Raw genomic sequence first — 24,591 nt, 5'->3', positions numbered from 1 at the left:
GGAGCTAATCTGCAGCTGACTGGTCATACTATAGAAGTACATTATTCTGGTGTGGAGCTAATCTGCTAATCTGCGGCTGACAGGTCATACTATAGAAGCACATTATTCTGGTGTAGAGCTAATCTGGGGCTGACTGGTCATACTATAGAAGCACATTATTCTGGTGTGGAGCTAATCTGCGGCTAACTGGTCATACTATAGAAGCACATTATTCTGGTGTGGAGCTAATCTGCGGCTGACTGGTCATACTATAGAAGTACATTATTCTGGTGTGGAGCTAATCTGCTAATCTGCGGCTGACTGGTCATACTATAGAAGCACATTATTCTGGTGTGGAGCTAATCTGCTAATCTGCGGCTGACTGGTCATAATATAGAAGTACATTATTCTGGTGTGGAGCTAATCTGCTAATCTGCGGCTGACTGGTCATACTATAGAAGCACATTATTCTGGTGTGGAGCTAATCTGCTAATCTGCGGCTGAGTTGTCATACTATAGAAGCACATTATTCTGGTGTGGAGCTAATATGCTAATCTGCGGCTGATTTGTCATACTATAGAAGCACATTATTCTGGTGTGGAGCTAATCTGCTAATCTGCACTGACTGGTCATACTATAGAAGCACATTATTCTGGTGTGGAGGTAATCTGCTAATCTGCACTGACTGGTCATACTATAGAAGCACATTATTCTGGTGTGGAGCTAATCTGCTAATCTGCGGCTGACTGGTCATACTATAGAACCACATTATTCTGGTGTGGAGCTAATCTGCTAATCTGCGGCTGACTGGTCATACTATAGAAGCACATTATTCTGGTGTGGAGCTAATCTGCTAATCTGCGGCTGACTGGTCATACTATAGAAGCACATTATTCTGGTGTGGAGCTAATCTGCTAATCTGTGGCTGATTGGTCATACTATAGAAGCACATTATTCTGGTGTGGAGCTAATATGCTAATCTGCGGCTGATTTGTCATACTATAGAAGCACATTATTCTGGTGTGGAGCTAATCTGCTAATCTGCACTGACTGGTCATACTATAGAAGCACATTATTCTGGTGTGGAGGTAATCTGCTAATCTGCACTGACTGGTCATACTATAGAAGCACATTATTCTGGTGTGGAGCTAATCTGCTAATCTGCGGCTGACTGGTCATACTATAGAACCACATTATTCTGGTGTAGACCTAATCTGCTAATCTGTGGCTGACTGGTCATACTATAGAAGCACATTATTCTGGTGTAGACCTAATCTGCTAATCTGCGGCTGACTTGTCATACTATAGAAGTACATTATTCTGGTGTGGAGCTAATCTGCGGCTGACTGGTCATACTATAGAAGCACATTATTCTGGTGTGGAGCTAATCTGCTAATCTGCGGCTGACTGGTCATACTATAGAAACACATTATTCTGGTGTGGAGCTAATCTGCTAATCTGTGGCTGATTGGTCATACTATAGAAGTACATTATTCTGGTGTGGAGCTAATCTGCTAATCTGTGGCTGACTGGTCATACTATAGAAGCACATTATTCTGGTGTGGAGCTAATGTGCTAATCTGCAGCTGACTGGTCATACTATAGAAGTACATTAATCTGGTGTGGAGCTTATCTGCTAATCTGCACTGACTGGTCATACTATAGAAGTACATTAATCTGGTGTGGAGCTAATCTGCTAATCTGCGGCTTACTTGTCATACTATAGAAGCACATTATTCTGGTGTGGAGCTAATCTGCTAATCTGCACTGACTGGTCATACTATAGAAGTACATTATTCTGGTGTGGAGCTAATCTGCTAATCTGCGGCTGACTGGTCATACTATAGAAGTACATTATTCTGGTGTGGAGCTAATCTGCTAATCTGCGGCTGACTGGTCATACTATAGAAGTACATTATTCTGGTGTGGAGCTAATCTGCTAATCTGCGGCTGACTGGTCATACTATAGAAGCACATTATTCTGGTGTGGAGCTAATCTGCTAATCTGCTGCTGACTGGTCATACTATAGAAGTACATTATTCTGGTGTGGAGCTAATCTGCAGCTGACTGGTCATACTATAGAAGCACATTATTCTTGTGCGGAGCTAATCTGCTAATCTGCACTGACTGGTCATACTATAGAAGCACATTATTCTGGTGTGGAGCTAATGTGCTAATCTGCAGCTGACTGGTCATACTATAGAAGTACATTAATCTGGTGTGGAGCTTATCTGCTAATCTGCACTGACTGGTCATACTATAGAAGTACATTAATCTGGTGTGGAGCTAATCTGCTAATCTGCGGCTTACTTGTCATACTATAGAAGCACATTATTCTGGTGTGGAGCTAATCTGCTAATCTGCACTGACTGGTCATACTATAGAAGTACATTATTCTGGTGTGGAGCTAATCTGCTAATCTGCGGCTGACTGGTCATACTATAGAAGTACATTATTCTGGTGTGGAGCTAATCTGCTAATCTGCGGCTGACTGGTCATACTATAGAAGTACATTATTCTGGTGTGGAGCTAATCTGCTAATCTGCGGCTGACTGGTCATACTATAGAAGCACATTATTCTGGTGTGGAGCTAATCTGCTAATCTGCTGCTGACTGGTCATACTATAGAAGTACATTATTCTGGTGTGGAGCTAATCTGCACTGACTGGTCATACTATAGAAGCACATTATTCTTGTGCGGAGCTAATCTGCTAATCTGCACTGACTGGTAATACTATAGAAGTATATTATTCTGGTGTGGAGCTAATCTGCTAATCTGCGGCTGACTGGTCATACTATAGAAGCACATTATTCTGGTGTGGAGCTAATCTGCTAATCTGCGGCTGACTGGTCATACTATAGAAGCACATTATTCTGGTGTGGAGCTAATCTGCGGCTGACTGGTCATACTATAGAAGCACATTATTCTGGTGTGGAGCTAATCTGCTAATCTGCAGCTGACTGGTCATACTATAGAAGCACATTATTTTGGTGTGGAGCTAATCTGCTAATCTGCGGCTGACTGGTCATAATATAGAAGTACATTATTCTGGTGTGGAGCTAATCTGCTAATCTGCACTGACTGGTCATACTATAGAAGCACATTATTCTGGTGTGGAGCTAATCTGCTAATCTGTGGCTGACTGGTCATACTATAGAAGCACATTATTCTGGTGTGGAGCTAATCTGCTAATCTGCGGCTGACTGGTCATACTATAGAAGCACATTATTCTGGTGTGGAGCTAATCTGCTAATCTGCGGCTGACTGGTCATACTATAGAAGCACATTATTCTGGTGTGGAGCTAATCTGCTAATCTGCGGCTGACTGGTCATACTATAGAAGTATATTATCCTGGTGTGGAGCTAATCTGCTAATCTGCGGCTGACTGGTCATACTATAGAAGCACATTATTCTGGTGTGGAGCTAATCTGCTAATCTGTGGCTGACTGGTCATACTATAGAAGCACATTATTCTGGTGTGGAGCTAATCTGCTAATCTGCGGCTGACTGGTCATACTATAGAAGCACATTATTCTGGTGTGGAGCTAATCTGCTAATCTGCGGCTGACTGGTCATACTATAGAAGTACATTATTCTGGTGTGGAGCTAATCTGCAGCTGACTGGTCATACTATAGAAGCACATTATTCTGGTGTGGAGCTAATCTGCTAATCTGCAGCTGACTGGTCATAATATAGAAGTACATTATTCTGGTGTGGAGCTAATCTGCTAATCTGCGGCTGACTGGTCATACTATAGAAGCACATTATTCTGGTGTGGAGCTAATCTGCTAATCTGCGGCTGACTGGTCATACTATAGAAGCACATTATTCTGGTGTGGAGCTAATCTGCTAATCTGTGGCTGACTGGTCATAATATAGAAGTACATTATTCTGGTGTGGAGCTAATCTGCGGCTGACTGGTCATACTATAGAAGCACATTATTCTGGTGTGGAGCTAATCTGCTAATCTGCGGCTGACTGGTCATACTATAGAAGCACATTATTCTGGTGTGGAGCTAATCTGCTAATCTGCGGCTGACTGGTCATACTATAGAAGTACATTATTCTGGTGTGGAGCTAATCTGCACTGACTGGTCATACTATAGAAGCACATTATTCTGGTGTGGAGCTAATCTGCTAATCTGCGGCTGACTGGTCATAATATAGAAGTACATTATTCTGGTGTGGAGCTAATCTGCGGCTGACTGGTCATACTATAGAAGCACATTATTCTGGTGTGGAGCTAATCTGCTAATCTGCGGCTGACTGGTCATACTATAGAAGCACATTATTCTGGTGTGGAGCTAATCTGCGGCTGACTGGTCATACTATAGAAGCACATTATTCTGGTGTGGAGCTAATCTGCTAATCTGCACTGACTGGTCATACTATAGAAGCACATTATTCTGGTGTGGAGCTAATCTGCTAATCTGCAGCTGACTGGTCATACTATAGAAGCACATTATTCTGGTGTGGAGCTAATCTGCTAATCTGCGGCTGACTGGTCATAATATAGAAGTACATTATTCTGGTGTGGAGCTAATCTGCGGCTGACTGGTCATACTATAGAAGCACATTATTCTGGTGTGGAGCTAATCTGCTAATCTGCGGCTGACTGGTCATACTATAGAAGCACATTATTCTGGTGTGGAGCTAATCTGCGGCTGACTGGTCATACTATAGAAGCACATTATTCTGGTGTGGAGCTAATCTGCTAATCTGCACTGACTGGTCATACTATAGAAGCACATTATTCTGGTGTGGAGCTAATCTGCTAATCTGCGGCTGACTGGTCATACTATAGAAGCACATTATTCTGGTGTGGAGCTAATCTGCTAATCTGCAGCTGACTTGTCATAATATAGAAGTACATTATTCTGGTGTAATCAGACTGCACTGTTGCTTTAGTTCATCTGACTACATTTATCTTGGTGGATATTCCTAAAAAATTATGTACAGTGCTGGCCAAAAGTATTGGCACCCCTGCAATTCTGTCAGATAATACTCAGTTTCTTCTTGACAATGATTGCAATCACACATTCTTTGGTATTATTATCTTCATTTAATTTGTCTTCAATGAAAAAAAAAACAAACTTTGTCATAAAGCCAAATTGGATCTAATTCCACACCAAAGATAAAAAAGGGGGTGGATAAAAGTATTGGCGCTGTGTGAATAATCCTGTGCTGCTTCTGTAATTTGTGCAATAACAGCGCCTGTAACTTACCTGTGGCCCCTAACAGGTGCTGGCAATAATAAATCACACTTGCAGCAGGTGACATGGAGTAAAGTTGCCTCCGCCTCTGTCCTGTGCCTTGTGTGCACCACATTGAGAATGGAGAAAAGAAAGAAGACCAAAGAACTGTCTGAGGACTTGAGAATCCAAATTGTGAGGAAGCATGAGCAATCTGAAGGCTACAAGTCCATCTCCAAAGACCTGAAAGTCCCTGTGTCTACGGTGCGCAGTGTCATCAAGAAGTGTAAAGCCGATGGCACTGTGGTAACCTCCCTAGATGTGGAAGGAAAAGAAAAATTGCCGAGAGATTTCAACTCAAGATTGTGCGGAGGGTGGATAAAGAACCTCGACTACCATCCAAACACGTTCAAGCTGCCCTGCAGTCCGAGGGTACAACAGTGTCAACCCGTACTATCCGTCGGCGTCTGAATCAAAAGGAACTGTATGGTTGGATACCCAGGAAGACCCCACTTCTTACCCCGAAACATTAAAAAAACAGGCTTGAGTTTGCCAAAACTTACCTGAGAAAGCCTAAAACGTTTTGGAAGAATGTTCTCTGGTCAGATGAGACAAAGTAGAGCTTTTTGGGAAAAGCCATCAACATAGAGTTTACAGGAATAAAAAAGAGGCATTCAAAGAAAAGAACACGGTCCCTACAGTCAAACATGGCGGAGGTTCCCTGATGTTTTGGGGTTGCTTTGCTGCCTCTGGCACTGGACTGCTTGACCGTGTGCATGGCATTATGAAGTCTGAAGACTACCAACACATTTTGCAGTATCATGTAGGGCCCAGTGTGAGAAAGCTGGGTCTCCCTCAGAGGTCATGGGTCTTCCAGCAGGACAATGACCCAAAACACACTTCAAAAAGCACTAGAAAATGGTTTGAGAGAAAGCACTGGAGACTACTAAAGTGGCAATGAGTCCAGACCTGAACCCCATAGAAGACCTGTAGAGAGATCTCACAATGGCAGTTTGGAGAAGGCCCCCTTCAAATCTCAGGGACCTGGAGCAGTTTGCCAAAGAAGAATGGTCTAAAATTCCAGCAGAGCATTGTAAGAAACTCATTGATGGTTTCCAGAAGCGGTTGTTCGCAGTTATTTTGGCTAAAGGTTGTGCAACCAAGTATTAGGCTAAGGGTGCCAATACTTTTGTCTGGCCCATTTTTGGAGTTTTGTGTGAAATGATCAATGAATTGATTTTTGTTTCATTCTCTTTTGTGTTTTTTCATTGCAAGCAAAATAAATGAAGATAATAATACCAAAGAATTTGTGATTGCAATCATTTTCAAGAAGAAACTGAAAAAATATCTGACAGAATTGCAGGGGTGCCAATACTTTTGGCCAGCACTGTACATAATTATAATTAATTAATAATAATTTTATTCATTTATATAGCGCTATTAATTCCACAGCGCTTTACATACATTGTCATAACGTAATATTCCATGTAAATATGCATTTTTGTATTATATTGTAAACTATTGATTGTTACTTTCTCCAGTGACTTGGCGTGAAGAAGGCCTCATGGGGCCGAAACGTCCCAGGTCTTCTCTGTCACCTTATTAATAAATATACAAGTTCATTTGCAAAGAAAAACTCAACTGTCTTTTTTCAATTTTTATAGAAAAAGAGAGTGCAGTGTTTGTAGTTGTGGCATATAGTTTGGACCTTGGTCTCCTCCCAGCCACCTCTAAAATCCCCTTGAAAGGCTGTGTGCACACCATAAACCATAAGGCTACTTTCACACATCAGTTTTCTGTATTCAGGCACAGTCCTTTTTTTTCCTGATCCAACGGATCCTGAAAAAAAAGTGAAAACCGTATCCACCGGATCCGTTTTTTTAACGGATCCGTTATGCCGGATCCGTTAAAAAACGGATCCGGTGGATACGGTTTGCATCCGTTTTTGCATCCTTTTCGTCCGGTTTTTGGCTGGATCCGTTTTGTTAATTACATTGGTGCATGCGCAGTTAACAAAAACGGATCCGGCGGCCGCATCCGTTTTTTACCGCATTACGCCGGATCCGGCGTCCATAGGCTTCTATTGTAAAACACGCCGTATCGCGCCGGATCCGGCGCGATGCGTTTTTTTTGCCGGACAAAAAAACGTTGCAAGCTACGTTGCCTCCGGCCGCCGCATTTATTTATTTTGCCGCATCCGGAAAAAAACGGATGCACCGCAAAGCCATCCGGTACAATCCGGTAACAATGCAAGTCTATGGGGAAAAAACGGATGCGGTACTGGATCCGTTTTACCCGTTTTTTTCCGGATTGAACCTGATGGCAAAAAACTGATGTGTGAAAGTAGCCTAAGGTGTGGATTCGTATTGAATTGATGATGCCCTACAACTTTGTAATTCACTTTTTTTCTGTATCTCGTTCCGTTTTCAACATAAAAATGCTAATTCCGTTGTTTTCCACCAGGTGGCGTTATAGGTGGTTTCATTGCGTAGCGCAAGGCTACTTTACTATACCTAGACACCACTTCTATGCCTATAGCTGCCATCGTCCTCAGGTTAATGGCGGTGGACAGGATATGGGTGGACACATATAACATGGGGACACCTGAGCCTCCGCTCTGTCGCTTACTGCTCTGCTACATTCATTACAGTGCTCAGCAATATTCAGATTCCAGACAAGATGGCTGCTGGTAAGACCAATGCACAATTACACTAAACCTTTTATTAAACAAGAAAATACCAGAATTCTGTATAGAAACTGTAAAGAATGAACCATGGGCGGAGCACTAACACTGCGTCCTGACCTCTCGGGAGGTACCTACAGCTAGATAACTTCTACTGCCAGCATTACACCAAACCATCCGCGTTATTAACACTGCAGTAATTGCTGGCCTAGTGGTTCAATCACTCAAGGAGCGGTGGTCCAGAAGAAGCCATCACTGTGTGGTGAGCTGGATCCTGGGAGACGTGAGTCTCCAGTGGTGCCAGGGATGGCTGGTGGGTCCTCTGCACAGCAGCAGAACACACATACTCCATCTGGTTAGAAAGCTTCTCCTGCACCGTAGACATGCGTTCAATGCGCTTCCCCACCTCCATGAGCTGATGATAAGTAAGGTGGAGCATCCTCTCAAGCCTCTGAAAGGTTGGACTACTGATCATCACATCCTCTGGGACACCTGTAGAAGAAAAAACATAAGACAACATCCTGAGGATCCTCAGCACCAGTCAGATGAAGATGTCCAAGGGTGGAAGCTCTCAACAAGTCATACCCCCATGGGTCATCAAGTCACAAATGATCAGAACGTGTTCTTCACTATTGGCACATCATTGCTCCAAGAGGATATTATTATTATTTAATTATTACTGATACGGATTACGGATACTGATGTCTATTAATGCTAGACGTCCTCTGAATATGTCCATGGAGCCCTGTGGGAATGTCTCCAAATCGACAGGCCGCACTCCCACGTGGGGGAGACAAAGATTCACATTACAATTACAAACCTCCCAGAGGAGCACCATAGATTCCAGAGTCACACATGGAGGATGATGGCAAATCTTGTCCATCCAGGCCTGAAACCAGAAAGAAGAGAAAGGGGAGGTGAGTGCCGTAGTCATCACCCATTATCCCAGCCATTGAAAGTCATCACTTCGACAAGCCCCTCACCAGAGCTGTCCGCCTCCCTCTTGCAGCTTCTGCTATTGCCCTGTGGAGTCAGTAACTGGTCCATGTCTTCATAGAACGGAAAATCGACAGTAACGCAGGAGTCCCGCACCAGTCCCAGGACCAGCAGATGCTTCAGACTCATAAACTTCACCTTTAGGTCCTGCCAGTGGGACTTCACCTGCATCGAGCTGACCAAGGCAGGAGCCCGGAGGAAAGGAGCGACAGAGATGATCACTGCAGGTACTGCGGCATCTAGACCCACACATGCCCAACAACAGATCACAACTGCACATCCCCTGCAAAGGACCTCAACTGTCAGACCCCTCACTGCACCCTGACTGTACACACCCTTCACTGCACCCCGACTGTACAAACCCTTCACTGCACCTCGACTGTACACACTGCTCACTGCACCCCAACTGTACACACCGCTCACTGCACCCCAACTGCACACACCCTGCAAAGGACCCCAACTGTCAGACCCTTCACTGCACCCCGACTGTACACACCCCTCACTGCTCCCCAACTGTTCAAACCCTTCACTGCACCCCGACTATACACATGTGACGCCCCTGGACTAGTCAGGGTCTCACAGGGTACTGCCCGCTCTTTATATCTTTTTGCAGGACTCAACCCTCCATGGTTCTGGGTTCCCAACCTATAGTACTACTGCCTCCATCAGCATCCCAATCCCAACCACACCTCACACCACACCCTGTCAGACACACCAGTGGGCTGCTGAGCTGGAATAGGGCCGCCCACCGAGGGGTCAGGCAGACTGGTGGGAGGAAATTAAGTCAGTGTAGTGGTAGCCCTCGAGTAGTGAGGAGCTGGGGAGTGTGTGGCTCCCTGGGAGTGACAGGTTGGGTTGCAGACAGTGGTGTGGGCCGGAGGAGTCGGAGACCTGGTCGCAGGGTATTGAGGCTGGGTGCCTGGACCCGGTCTTGGAGGACAGGAGGCATCTGAGTCTAATAACTGGTCCGGAACCGAAAGCACGACGGGGTACTGGACCCTAGGTCGGGGAGTAGCTTCAGGCAACCCGGTAATTAACCTGCGGAGGATAGTGACTTTATGGACTGTCCCCAAGAAGCTCAGACATCAGGGGCACTAGCGCAACGAGGGAGATAGGGCTTTCCAACCCAAGAAGCCCACAGAAAACCCAAACGTGAGCCCTTAAGAGCACAGCTCCACTACCAACAAGTAGGGAGCGTGGCCCGGACAGCTTTATGCCAACGGGCCACAAGAACACTTCTAATTTTTGCACGGAGGCAGGCTCCGGATCACCCGACAGTACTATAGGGGACGGATACCTGGACGAGCTCCCCCAAGAGGGCAGCAGCACCCAGAGACTTGGTTCACCTTGTAGTCAGAGTTTGCTTTGTGGCCGCATCATCACCAATACTGCCTGAGTGAGTGCGCTTTCCTCCCCTGCTTCCAATCCGCACCGCGCTCCCCAATTTCACCATCCAGAGTCCCGGGCACTCCACTACCCATGGAGGGAAACATCATCTGGCTGCCCCACTCCCTCCCCCGGGTACTCCCATTGGCAGCAGCGGTACTCCCCTTACTGCGAACCACAGCTGGCGTCACAAACTTTTATCCCCTGTAAATACCCCCTTTTACATTCGAGTGGCCGCGAGCCCCCGGGTCCGGAGACCCTCGAGCCACAGCAGACCCCCGGATCCAAGTGGTTTGACCATTGCAGGGGCGGCACACACACCCCTCACTGCACCCCGACTGTACACACCCCTCAATGCACCCAAACTGCACACATCCCTCACTGCACGCCAACTGTACACACCTCACAGTGGACATCAACTGTATACAACATGCAATGAACCCCAACTACAAACCCCTCACTGGATACTAGCTACACACACGTTTTACACTGCACCTCAACTCACCTCACTGGGATGTTACAGCGCCCCAGTAGCACACTCAGCCTGTCAAACACCTCCAAGTTCTGGGAGCCTTTTCGGTTCAGCAACTGGATAACGCCCATATCTCTGATGAGATCCAGGAGGGTATGGGTCTCTGTTAGTGTCCACAGCCGAGCATCTCGTGTCTGAGGATCAATCACGCAACTGAGGGGGAAGAGCAGTAGAACACCATGGCCGACCCAGACGGAGAGAGACACAGGACTATACAGTGCCTTGCGAAAGTATTCGGCCCCCTTGAATTTGTCAACCTTTTCCCACATTTCAGGCTTCAAACATAAAGATAAAAATGTTAATGTTCTGGTGAAGAATCTACAACAAGTGACACAATTGTGAAGACGAACGAAATGTATTTCTTATTTTAAACTTTTCTAAAAATAAATAATTGAAAATTGGGGCGTGCAATATTATTCACCCCCTTTACTGTCAGTGCAGCAAACTCACTCCAGAAGTTGATTGAGGATCTCTGAATGATCCAATGTTGTCCTAAATGACTGATGATGATAAATATAAGCCCCTGTGTGTAATCAAGTCTCCGTATAATGCCCCTGCTCTGTGATAGTCTCATGTTCTGTGTAAAGTGCAGAGAACATCATGAAGACCAAGGAACACAACAGGCAGGTCCAGGATACTGTTGTGAAGTTTAAAGCCGGATTTGGTTACAAAAAGATTTCCAAAACTTTAAACATCCCAAGGAGCACTGTGCAAGCGATCATATTGAAATGGAAGGAGTATCATACCACTGCAAATCTACCAAGACCCGGCCGTCCATCCAAACTGTCATCTCAAACAAGGAGAAGACTGATCAGAGACGCAGCCAAGAGGCCCATGATCCCTCTGGATGAACTGCAGAGATCTACAGCTGAGGTGGGAGAGTCTGTCCATAGCACAACAATCAGTCGTACACTGCACAAATCTGGCCTTTATGGAAGAGTGGCAAGAAGAAAGCCATTTCTCAAAGATATCCATAAAAAGTGTTGTTTAAAGTTTGCCACAAGCCACCTAGAGACACCAAACATGTGGAAGAAGGTGCTCTGCTCAGATGAAACCAAAATCAAACTATTTGGGCACAATGCCAAACGATAAAAGCAACACAGCTCATCACCCTGAACACACCATCCCCACTGTCAAACATGGTGGTGGCAGCATCATGGTTTGGGCCTGCTTTTCTTCAGCAGGGACAGGGAAGATGGTTAGAATTGATGAGAAGATGGATGGAGCCAAATACAGGACCATTCTTGAAGAAAACCTGTTGGAGTCTGCAAAAGACCTGAGACTGTGATGGAGATTTGTCTTACAACAAGACAATGATCCCAAACACAAAGCAAAATCTACAATGAAATGGTTCACAAATAAACGTATCCAGGTGTTAGAATGGCCAAGTCACAGTCCAGACCTGAACCCAATCGAGAATCTGTGGAAAGAGCTGAAAACTGCTGTTCACAAACGCCTCCATCCAACCTCACTCAGCTCCAGCTGTTTACAAAGGAAGAATGGGCGAGAATTTCAGCCTCTCCATGTGCAAAACTGATAGACACATCCCCCAAGTGACTGCAGCTGTAATCGCAGCAAAAGGGGGCGCTACAAAAGGATTCACTTACAGGGGATGAATAATATTGCACGCCCCAATTTTCAATTTATTTTTTTAAAAAGTTTAAAATAAGCAATAAATTTCGTTCCACTTCACAATTGTGTCCACTTGTTGTAGATTCTTCACCAGAACGTTAACAGTTTTAGCTTTATGTTTGAAGCCTGAAATGTGGGAAAAGGGTGAAAAATTCAAGGGGGCTAAATACTTTTGCAAGGCACTGTACACTGTGAGCTCTGGTGCCAGATATGATTGGACTAGTCAGACATTGTGCCAGCCTCTTATTGTACCTAGGAGCATGGCTTTGCTATGAATTGGACATGAGGGCCATGAGAAGAAGAACTCACAATCTATTCCTCCCATTTCATCAAAGACCCCTACACTGAGCAGAAGGTCTGTTATGCAACCACATCCTGTGCATGGCACCAATAAGAAACCGGTTTATGAGGTGACACTTTTCTGTAAGTAGTCACATAGCCAATGACTCCTGACTTTGTGGGGCCAGACTAAAATACTTTGCGTGTGTATATATATATATATATATATATATATATATATATATATACATATATACAATATATAAAGCTGAATGTGTGTATGTATGTGTGTGTATGAATGTGTGCATGTATGTATGTCCGGGATTGGCATCTGCACCGTCGCAGCTACAGCCACAAAATTTTGCACACTCACACTTCTGGACCCAGAGAGTGTCATAGGCTATGTTTTGAGGGGAAATTGTAACCCCGTGCTTTACAGTTATTCACCAAAAAACCTGCCTCTATTAAAGTGAATGGAGCTGTGAGCCACAGTGCAGCCAGAACTTCAGAAGAATGCGCAGCCACACCCTTAAATGGAATGTTGGCGTGTCACAATGCAGCCAGGGAAAAAGACAGACACAGACAGGGAAAGAGGCAGACACAGACAGGGTAAGAAACAGACATAGACAGGGTAAGAGACAGACACAAAGAGACAGACACAGACAAAGAGACCGACAGGGAAAGAGAGGGAAAGAGAGAGACAGGTACCCGGCTTCGCCCGGGTTAATAACTGCTGTTAACAAAATAGAATGTATTAACAAAAATGTATTCTGCACACAAAAACCACAAAACACATAGATATAAATTTAATTATAATGTCTGTCTCCCCCTCTGTATCTCTCTCTCTGTCTGTCTGTCTCAATCTCTTTCCCTGTCTGTCTATCTATCTCTGTCACTTTCCCTGTCTGTCTCTTTCCCTGTCTGTCTCTTTACCTCTCTTTCCCTGTCTGTCTCTGACTGTCTCTTTCTACATCTGTCTCAATCTCTTTCCCTGTCTGTCTATCTCCCTGTCTGTCTATCTATCTCTGTCACTTTCCCTGTCTGTCTCTTTCCCTGTCTGTCGCTTTCCCTCTCCTTCCGTCTGTCTCTTTCCCTCTGTCTCTTTCCCTGTGTCTGTCTCTTTGTCAGTCTCTTTACCTTTCTTTGTCTGTCTCTTACCCTGTCTGTCTCTTTCCCTGTCTGTCTGTTTCCCTGAGTCTGTCTCTGTCTCTGTGTCTGTCTCTTTACCTGTCTGTGTCTGTCTCTTAACCTGTCTCTCTCTTTCCCTGTCAGTCTGTCTCTTTGTCTGTGTCTGTCTCTTTGTGTCTGTTTCTTACCCTGTCTGTGTCTGCCTCTTTCCCTGTCTGTGTCTGTCCCTGACTGCATTGTGACACGCCAACATTTCATTTAAGGGCGTGGCTGCGCATTCTTCTGAAGTTCTGGCTGCACTGTGGCTCCCAGCTCCATTCACTTTAATGGAGGCAGGTTTTTGGTGAATAACTGTAAAGCGCGGGGTTAAAATTTCCCCTCAAAACATAGCCTATGACGCTCTCGGGGTCCAGAAGTGTGAATGTGAAAAACTTTTGTGGCTGTAGCTGCGATGGTGCAGATGCCAATCCCGGACATATACATACATACATACATACATACATACATACACACATACTGTACATACACACACACATTCAGCTTTATATATATATATATATATATATATATATAGTCCCTGACAGAAGTTCTGTCGCATCTCCAAGTTATGTAAATAAAAGCTTATAACCTGACACTTTAAATTCATCCATTGGTTTTATAAATTACTCTTTTGGAAGTTGAAACCCTCCCAAATTTGGTTTAGGTTATGAAAATAAAGTTGCTGTAAAGCTGAAATATTGATCATTTAATGAACACAGAAAGGTCAGATTTTGGCAAGACAAAAGTTTTGTCGCCCACAGAAAGTAATGTGAAATTCACACAAATAATTAGCTTGTAATACAAAGATATGTGGCATAACATTGGTGAATGAAGTTGTGGTGCTATTAGAGCCATATTTAATATTTTGTGTGACTTCCATGAGCTTGAAGGATTGCATCAATGCGGCTCCACAATGATTCATACAATTTATTGATGAAGTCATCAGGAATAGCAGAGAATGCATCTTACATGCCTCCAAGAGGTCATCTAGATTCTTTGGTTTTGTCTTCCAAGCTTCCTCTTTCATCCTACCCCAAACATGCTCAATGATGTTCATGTCTGGTGACTGGGCTGGCCAGTCCTTGAGCATTTTGATCTTCTTTGCGAGGAGGAACTTTGTTGTAGAGATGGATGTATGAGATGGAGACCATCCTGCTGCAGAATTTGACCGCTTTTATGATTGGGAATCTAAGAGGTAGCTAATACTTCTTGATATTTGAGGCTATTGATATTGCCTTCCACCTTGTTTTGCACACCCCCATACTGAATGTAACCCCAGACCATGATCTTCCACCACCAAACTTAACTGTTTTCTGGATCCATACAGGCTCCTGAAGTATTTGCGGCGGCTGTGGTGTAATTCAACTGAAGATTCATCAGAGAAATCCACCTTCTGCCACTTTTCCAGCGTCCATCTGTTTAGCAGGCTGTGGGACTTGGCAAATGCACACGGTTTTTAATTGCCTTTTCTTTAGTGCTGACTTCTGGGCACTGATTCGACCATGGAGGCCATTTCGAGACAGAATCCTACAAACTGTTCTAGGTGACACAGGGACTTGAGGTGACCGGGCCTGTTGGAGCTCTGCTGCAGTGGAAGAGAGCCTGGCTTTGGATTTTCTAACCAACAAACGTTCCTCCAGAGCAGTTGTCTTGTGGGGTCTGCCGAACCTGGGCTTGTCAAAAACATCTCCAGTCTCTTCAAATCTTTTTTTAATTCTTTGTACTTGACGCTGAGACACATTAAAGGTGCAGCCACCTCTGCAGTGGATCTGCTCTTCAGCCTCTTGATAATCGAGGCTTTGGTCACAGGGTGGATTTTTGGCATGTTGTCAGAGGTCAAGTTGCAGTTCAACTGAAGGTCTGGGGTGCTGAGTTTCTTTTTATACTCAGCCACTAATTAACTGATCATTTAGTGAGCACAGGTGAGGATGTAAACTAGGATTGGGTGCATTATATGATAAGGCGACAAAACGTTTGTCTTGCCAAAATCTGACCTTTCTGTGTTCATTAAATGATCAATATTTCAGCTTTGCAGCAACTTTATTTTCATAACCTAAACCAAATTTGGGAGGGTTTCAGCTTTCAAAAGAGTAATTTATAAAACCAATGGATGAATTTAAAGTCAGGTTAGAAGCTTTTATTTACATAACATGGAGAAGCGACAGAACTTCTGTCAGTGACTATATATACAGTATATACACAAAGGTTCATCTCAATAAATTAGAATAGCATCAAAAAGTTTAATTTATTTCAGTAATTCAATACAAAAGGTGAAACGCATATATTACAGTATATAGAGTCATTACACACAGAGGGATCTATTTCAATATATTATATAGAGTCATTACACACAGAGGGATCTATTTCAATATATTATATAGAGTCATTACACACAGAGGGATCTAATGTATGTCACGTGTTATATATTATATAGAGACAATACACACACAGTGATCTATATCACTTAGTTATTATATATTATATAGAGTCATTGCACACAGAGGGATTTATTTCATGTGTTTATTTCTGTTAATGTTGATGATTATGGCAGAGGTTACAGGCGTGGGAAATCCACCTGTCAGTACTCAGACTATACACCACACACTACAGAGGTTACACGGATGGGGGGGCCATCTGTCAATGCTCTGACCATACGCTGCACAGTGCAGAGGTTACAGGGGTGGGGGGTCCACCTGTCAGTGCTCAGACCATACACCACACACTGCAGAGGTTACAGGGGTGGGGGGTCCGCCTGTCAATGCTCTGACCATACGCTGCACAGTGCAGAGGTTACAGGGGTGGGGGGTCCGCCTGTCAGTACTCAGACTATACACCACACACTGCAGAGGTTACAGGGGTGGGGGGAGGGGCATCTGTCAATGCTCTGACCATACGCTGCACAGTGCAGAGGTTACAGGGGTGGGGGGTCCGCCTGTCAGTACTCAGACTATACACCACACACTGCAGAGGTTACAGGGGTGGGGGGAGGGGCATCTGTCAATGCTCTGACCATACACCACACACTGCAGAGGTTACAGGGGTGGGGGGTCCACCTGTCAGTGCTCAGACCATACACCACACACTGCAGAGGTTACAGGGGTGGGGGGTCCACCTGTCAGTACTCAGACTATACACCACACACTACAGAGGTTACACGGATGGGGGGGCCATCTGTCAATGCTCTGACCATACGCTGCACAGTGCAGAGGTTACAGGGGTGGGGGGTCTGCCTGTCAGTACTCAGACTATACACCACACACTACAGAGGTTACACGGATGGGGGGGCCATCTGTCAATGCTCTGACCATACACCACACACTACAGAGGTTACACGGATGGGGGGGCCATCTGTCAATGCTCTGACCATACGCTGCACAGTGCAGAGGTTACAGGGGTGGGGGGTCCACCTGTCAGTGCTCAGACCATACACCACACACTGCAGAGGTTACAGGGGTGGGGGGTCCGCCTGTCAGTGCTCAGATCATACACCACACACTGCAGAGGTTACAGGGGTGGGGGGTCCACCTGTCAGTGCTCAGATCATACACCACACACTGCAGAGGTTACAGGGGTGGGGGGAGGGGCATCTGTCAATGCTCTGACCATACGCTGCACAGTGCAGAGGTTACAGGGGTGGGGGGAGGGGCATCTGTCAATGCTCTGACCATACGCTGCACAGTGCAGAGGTTACAGGGGTGGAGGGGGGGGCATCTGTCAATGCTCTGACCATACACCACACACTGCAGAGGTTACAGGGGTGGGGGGTCCACCTGTCAGTGCTCAGACCATACACCACACACTGCAGAGGTTACAGGGGTGGGGGGTCCGCCTGTCAGTACTCATACCATACACCACACACTGCAGAGGTTACAGGGGTGGGGGGGTCCGCCTGTCAGAGATCAGATCATACACCACATACTGCAGAGGTTACAGGGGTGGGGGGGTCCGCCTGTCAGTGCTCAGACCATACACCACACACTGCAGAGGTTACAGGGGTGGGGGGAGGGGCATCTGTCAATGCTCTGACCATACGCTGCACAGTGCAGAGGTTACAGGGGTGGGGGGTCCGCCTGTCAGTGCTCATACCATACACCACACACTGCAGAGGTTACAGGGGTGGGGGGTCCACCTGTCAGTGCTCAGACCATACACCACACACTGCAGAGGTTACAGGGGTGGGGGGGTCCGCCTGTCAGTACTCATACCATACACCACACACTGCAGAGGTTACAGGGGTGGGGGGTCCGCCTGTCAGTACTCATACCATACACCACACACTGCAGAGGTTACAGGGGTGGGGGGGTCCGCCTGTCAGAGATCAGATCATACACCACATACTGCAGAGGTTACAGGGGTGGGGGGTCCGCCTGTCAGTACTCATACCATACACCACACACTGCAGAGGTTACAGGGGTGGGGGGGTCCGCCTGTCAGAGATCAGATCATACACCACATACTGCAGAGGTTACAGGGGTGGGGGGGTCCGCCTGTCAGTGCTCAGACCATACACCACACACTGCAGAGGTTACAGGGGTGGGGGGAGGGGCATCTGTCAATGCTCTGACCATACGCTGCACAGTGCAGAGGTTACAGGGGTGGGGGGTCCGCCTGTCAGTACTCATACCATACACCACACACTGCAGAGGTTACAGGGGTGGGGGGGTCCGCCTGTCAGTGCTCAGATCATACACCACATACTGCAGAGGTTACAGGGGTGGGGGGGTCCGCCTGTCAGTGCTCAGACCATACACCACACACTGCAGAGGTTACAGGGGTGGGGGGGTCCGCCTGTCAGTGCTCATACCATAAACCGCACAATGTAGAGATTACAGGGGTGGAGGGTGTCAGTCTGTCAGTGCTCAGACCATACACCGCACACTACAGAGGTTACAGGGGTGGAGGGGGGGGGGGCATCTGTCAATGCTCAGACCATACACCGCACACTACAGAGGTTACAGGGGTGGGCGGTCCGCCTGTCAGTACTCATACCATACACCACACACTGCAGAGGTTACAGGGGTGGGGGGGTCCGCCTGTCAGAGCTCAGATCATACACCACATACTGCAGAGGTTACAGGGGTGGGGGGGTCCGCCTGTCAGTGCTCAGACCATACACCACACACTGCAGAGGTTACAGGGGTGGGGGGGTCCGCCTGTCAGTGCTCATACCATAAACCGCACAATGTAGAGATTACAGGGGTGGAGGGTGTCAGTCTGTCAGTGCTCAGACCATACACCGCACACTACAGAGGTTACAGGGGTGGAGGGGGGGGGGCATCTGTCAATGCTCAGACCATACGCTGCACAGTGCAGAGGTTACAGGGGTGGGGGGTCCGCCTGTCAGTACTCATACCATACACCACACACTGCAGAGGTTACAGGGGTGGGGGGGTCCGCCTGTCAGTGCTCATACCATAAACCGCACAATGTAGAGATTACAGGGGTGGAGGGTGTCAGTCTGTCAGAGCTCAGACCATACACCGCACACTGCAGAGGTTACAGGGGTGGAGGGGGGGGGGCATCTGTCAATGCTCAGACCATACGCTGCACAGTGCAGAGATTACAGGGGTGGGGGGGCATCTGTCAATGCTCAGACCATAACCTGCACAGTGCAGAGATTACAGGGGTGGGGGGTCCACCTGTCAGTGCTCAGACCATAGTACCTCATACCATCCTTATTGGAAAAATGACAGTATTACAGTATTTGGGAATGTTTAGCTTGCAAAAAAGAAGACTGACAGGAGACTTAATAGCTGTCTACAAATATCTCAAAGGCTGTCACACTGTAGAGGGATCAGCCCTATTCTCATTTACACAAGGAAAGACTAGAAACAATGGGATGAAACTGATTAAAGAGGAGTGTGAGGCATATGGTATATCCATACATGCCAATCATCTACCAATCATACATATTTCCACACATACTTACCTGCATCAAGACGTCAGTCTATTCAGGATCCAATACCGCCATTCTGGAACAAATGGTAAGGGGTGAAAGTTAATTATAGGGAGGAAGGAGCCTCTGAGCAGAGCAAGACCCCCGGTGAAAATAGTAATTCAGCTAGGGAAGTGGGCGGGTGATGGCTAGTTCCTGAGAAGCTTCAAAGGGTACCTGGAGACAGACAGGCACCCGGGTAAAAAGTATAAAATTGAGGTGTGCATATCTCCCACATATTCTTGGCCAAGGGACAGCGGAACGCACATAGCACATATTTTGCCTTAATTGTGGGACGTGCGTGTCAGCCCATAACTGGAGGACAATAGACACATCATGTTTCCTAGCTATGAATAGATAAAATCATAATAGGAAACAAGATGGTAATATCTTCCATGTGGGATTCTCAGAGGTGGAGATAGGAGGAAAGCTGCTATTTAAGAATTCTCTGGAGCCTGAAGACACATCCAATGTCCAGCCCTGTCATAGGTCATCTAGGGGGAGGTACTGTCATGCGCTGTCCGGATCCACACACACAGATTACTACTACGATGTTAGACTCTGTTCACATTGCAGAGTCAGATAGGCAACTTGGTCTCTTTTAAGTGCTCATCTCGGCTGGTCGTCGGCTGAGTTATTTCACTGCTCTCAGCCATGTAGGAGTTAATACTTTTAGGAGAAGTGTGCTACTTTTCTGAGAGCCAGGTTGCTGATTAGCTTCCACAGCTGGTATCCTCCTACTTAAGGCTGGAGACTGCAGGAGTGGACCGCCGAAGATAGTTTCTGCTTAGCTGTTGTGATATCCCAGCGTCCGTGGTGAACATCCATTTGGTGACCAGCTATTTGCTGTCTGTGCAGTATGAAAGTTCCTTGGTGTGACTTTCTCCTTCTCCTTTGGTTTATCCCCTTCGGTGTCTTTTTGTCTCCTCTCTGTGGATATTTGCTGTGTGCGTGAATTTCAGTTTTACCCCCTTGTCATTGTGTTGTGGGAGGTTTAATACTTTGTATCCTGCTCACCCCAGGGTTGGAAGTGCAGGGGTGTTAGTCAGGGCCTGGCAGGAAAAAGTGCCATGTCGGGGACATGGACCTCCTTACCTTTAAGGGTACCTCTGGTGTAAGGATGAGTTTAGGGGTCCCAGTCTTAAGGCTGCTTTACACGAGTCGATCTATTGTGCGATGCATCGTTGGGGTCACGGATTTTGTGACGCACTTCCGTCATTCGTAACGACATCTCCTCATGTGACAGCTCCTTGCGAGTCCAACCGATGCCTAATCGTTAGAAATTCGGCCATCGTGTACTCATCGTTTAATTCCATAAAATCGGTCAGTTTAGTCTTAATGAACAACACATTGCAAAGTGTGACACCGTGTAATCGGCCATCCTCGTAGTTGTTTGTGACGTCATTAAACGTTCAGGGCGTATTTGTGGTTTTAAATAATCACGCCTAATCTAATCGGATTGGTTGTAGCAGATGCGTTTTGATTGGTTATTACTGTTATAAAATACGGAGCTGTAGTCATGATGTGTGAACAATCAGCCTTGGCGTCATGCACAGTGTTTTATAGTGCATTACTCCTAATTTTTCTTACGTTAGTTTGTTCGCTGGATTTTCCGCCCCCACTCCTTGTTATCCCTTTTTTGTGGTAAGTTGTTATATGCCAATCTTTCCTTTTTTGATCCAAATCGACATTTGGCGTCATTATAATGTTTTTGTTTTATATATTTTAAGGTAACAGGATGTTCAGCAATGTCGAAACTGACATTTTATCTGTGGGTCTCCTTATGACCGAGATATTGCAGGAGGAGGAGGAAATGGTCCAAAATACACGTATGAATCCTCGGCCCAAAAGATTATGGTCACGCCAATGGCTGCTTCGAAGGGATGAGATATCCCACGTGCGTCTAGTGCATGATTTACAGGAACGCAATCCGCATGATTACCGCAACTATCTACGTATGTCGGAAGAATCTTTCTCATTAGTCCTGACGCGTATCAGCCCATACATAAGACAGATTGACCAAAGGAAAACATGTGTGAAGCCTTTTGGACGTCCGCCATGGCCAATCAATATATCGATGAGCGTTTTGTGGTCGTTTGACAACACTCAACGTGTGACACATGGACAACTACCTATCAGCGATACAAACAAAAAAAAAGACTTTGCAAAAAAAAATCGCACGATGGATCGACTCGTGTAAAGCAGCCTTTAGGGCCAGCATAGGTCCCCCTCGTAACACCTAGTCAGCCGTGACATTATCTTCAGCCCACACACACACACACACACACACACACACACACACAAAAGAAAAATCCTTTTCACTCATGGATACCATCACCAGCCTAGCAAAAGATCCAGGCACTCACCATCCAAGTGGCAAAGCTAAGGTAGGCAATTCAGCTGCAAGCCCAAATACCACTTACTGACCAGGGCTCCTGAGCCCAAAACTGCTGCTTCCCGAGCGGTTCACTGGGGATTGCAGTCGGTTTGTCTCCTTTCGGAAGTCCTGTAGATTGTACTTCCGACTGCGTCCCCACTCTTCCAGAGACGAGGCCCAACGTGTGGGGATTGTCGTCTCCCTTTTTAGCGGAGTCCTGCAATCATGGACTTTCTCTTTACCCCTGTGTTTGGCTCTGTGGACATTTTTTTTTGGCACTCAGGCTCATCTACGATGTCCCTGACAAGGTGTCGCTGGCAGAGTCCAAATCTGAATTCTGAAACAGGGGAGTCGACTGGCGGAGGATTTTTGCGTTGAAATCAGGTGTCGGCCTGGGGACACCAAGTGGAATGACCCTGCTTCTTAGGAGCCAGTTCCTCCTACAGGGTGTTTCGGAGGAGGTCAAGGAGGCTCTAGTCATGTATGAAACCCCGTCTTCGCTGGAATCAGCAAGCGTGCTGGTTCCGCCAGAAATCTCATGAGCTTCCATCTGTCGTGTGATACCCACCTGTCTGGCATCATCTCCGGAGGTCTCTAGTAAACCCATGCAGTTGGTGGTACCTCCCAGGTAGGAGGAGCCCCCTGTACACATACATATGAGGAAGCATGTTTTTTCTGTGGGAAAAAGGGCCACTATGTAAATGCATGTCCATGCATTCTGAAAAGGGGGCGACCAGTGGAAAACTGTTAGGCTCGGGGGGGTTGGGGGATCCCTTCTTGGGCCTACGCTTTGTTGTGTATACAAGCTGCACACTGACACTGTACATTGTATGCATGCTGCACACTGACACTGCACATTGTATCACAGGATCAGATCTGCAGTGCTGTCCCAGAAGATACAGTATAAGAATATTTACAGAAATGTGAGGAGTGTACTCACTTTTGTGATATTGTACTTGGATCGAGCCAGGACTAGTCTGGCACTGCCCCTGGCAGGATCCTCCCAGCGACACTGTAGGTGATTGACTGGTGTTAGAAATTCCCAGAGCTTGGCAGCACGTGTTATCTGACAGTTCCCTTTTTCTGCAGCAGGCTCAATGACCCTGGGAAGCTGTCAGTTTCTCCTCTCAGTTGCCAGCCTCTGACTTCCATTATAAACCTCACCCAGGGGTAGTTTGGGTGCGGGTTATAGTTGTTCCTGGCTGTGGTCTGCAGTGGTCATCTCCTCGTGTTGTTCTGTGGTAGCTGCTCTTGAGATCAGTGTTTAACTTTTGCGATCTACCTGGGCTCAGGTGGTAGCATTTGTGTTCCCTCTGTATTCTTTCCTTTTGTCTCCCTAAAGCCCACTTTACACGTTGCAATTAGTTGTACAATCGCATTTGCGATGTGACACGCCCAGGTTGCATACGGGATCTTATGAGATTGCACGTTGGTCGTTCATTTGCTGTCACACCTGCGTTAGTAGTCTATGTTAAATTGGTCAATTTTGTGTGCGATCCTTTAGATCATGTGTTCTGTGACGTATGCATTGGGCACCTTTTTTTTTTTTTATTTATTGACTTGCCAATCGTGTGTACTGTGTAGGGATGCGTTTTTACTATGTCATCTGCCATTCAGTGCAGTTACATGGCCGCTAACAGCAGACACAGACAGCCATGTAGCAGAGCTGAATGGCAGATGACAGCAGACACAGACAGAGCCGCACTGTCAGAATGAACTCGGGTGAACTTCACCCGACTTCATTGTTATACTGCGGCTCTGTCTGTGTCGCGCCCTGATTAGCGGTCACCTGTGAAGGACTCACCGGTGACCGCTAATCTCCTAAGTTACTGAAGTTAGCAGCCCTCTCTCATACTCACCAATCCCCGGCGCTGCACGGCGTTCACACTGCTCCGGCGGCTTTTACTGTTTTGAAAAAGCCGGCCGCCCATTAAACAATCTCGTATTCCCTGCTTTCCCTGCCCACCGGCGCCTATGATTGGTTACAGTGAGACACGCCCCCACTCTGAGTGACAGGTGTCACACTGCACCCAATCACAGCAGCCGGTGGGCGTGTCTATACTGTGTAGTGAAATAAATAATTAAATAATGAAATAAAACGGCGTGCGGTTCCCCCCAATTTTAAAACCAGCCAGATAAAGCCATACGGCTGAAGGCTGGTATTCTCAGGATGGGGAGCTCCACGTTATGGGGAGCCCCCCAGCCTAACAATATCAGCCAACAGCCGCCCAGAATTGCCGCATACATTAGATGCGACAGTTCTGGGACTGTACCCGGCTCTTCCCGATTTGCCCTGGTGCGTTGGCAAATCGGGGTAATAAGGAGTTATTGGCAGCCCATAGCTGCCAATAAGTCCTAGATTAATCATGTCAGGCGTCTATGAGACACCCTCCATGATTAATCTGTAAATTACAGTAAATAAACACACA

The 24,591-nt window shown here is 46.4% G+C and overlaps 1 protein-coding gene across 1 annotated transcript; it reads right to left on the bottom strand.

The window, feature by feature from the left end:
- Positions 1 to 7,898: 7,898 nt before the first annotated feature.
- Positions 7,899 to 19,823, bottom strand: LOC142303073 (uncharacterized). Its single transcript, XM_075344172.1, has 5 exons — positions 19,780 to 19,823; positions 10,746 to 10,925; positions 8,842 to 9,029; positions 8,679 to 8,747; positions 7,899 to 8,350 (listed from the first exon to the last, which is right to left on the bottom strand). Exons 2-5 carry the CDS (start codon positions 10,841 to 10,843, stop codon positions 8,079 to 8,081), a joined length of 627 nt encoding a protein of 208 aa, XP_075200287.1. The 5' UTR covers positions 10,844 to 10,925; positions 19,780 to 19,823; the 3' UTR covers positions 7,899 to 8,078.
- Between the last annotated feature and the right edge of the window lie 4,768 nt (positions 19,824 to 24,591).

This window comes from Anomaloglossus baeobatrachus, chromosome 1 (genome assembly GCF_048569485.1).
Source record: "Anomaloglossus baeobatrachus isolate aAnoBae1 chromosome 1, aAnoBae1.hap1, whole genome shotgun sequence".
Taxonomy (NCBI): domain Eukaryota; kingdom Metazoa; phylum Chordata; class Amphibia; order Anura; family Aromobatidae; genus Anomaloglossus; species Anomaloglossus baeobatrachus.
Note: the sequence above shows the minus strand (reverse complement) of the source record. Positions and strands in the feature narration are given on the sequence as shown.

Bases quoted from the DNA above. Each gene is read 5' to 3' on its own strand.
- LOC142303073 (XM_075344172.1), bottom strand. From the start codon at position 10,843: ATGGGCGTTATCCAGTTGCTGAACCGAAAAGGCTCCCAGAACTTGGAG. The intron at 9,030-10,745 runs GTGAGTTGAGGT...TGCCTTGGTCAG, and splicing joins CGCTGTAACATCCCAGTGAG to CTCGATGCAGGTGAAGTCCC. The intron at 8,748-8,841 runs GTGAGGGGCTTG...TTCTGGTTTCAG, and splicing joins GAGGGAGGCGGACAGCTCTG to GCCTGGATGGACAAGATTTG.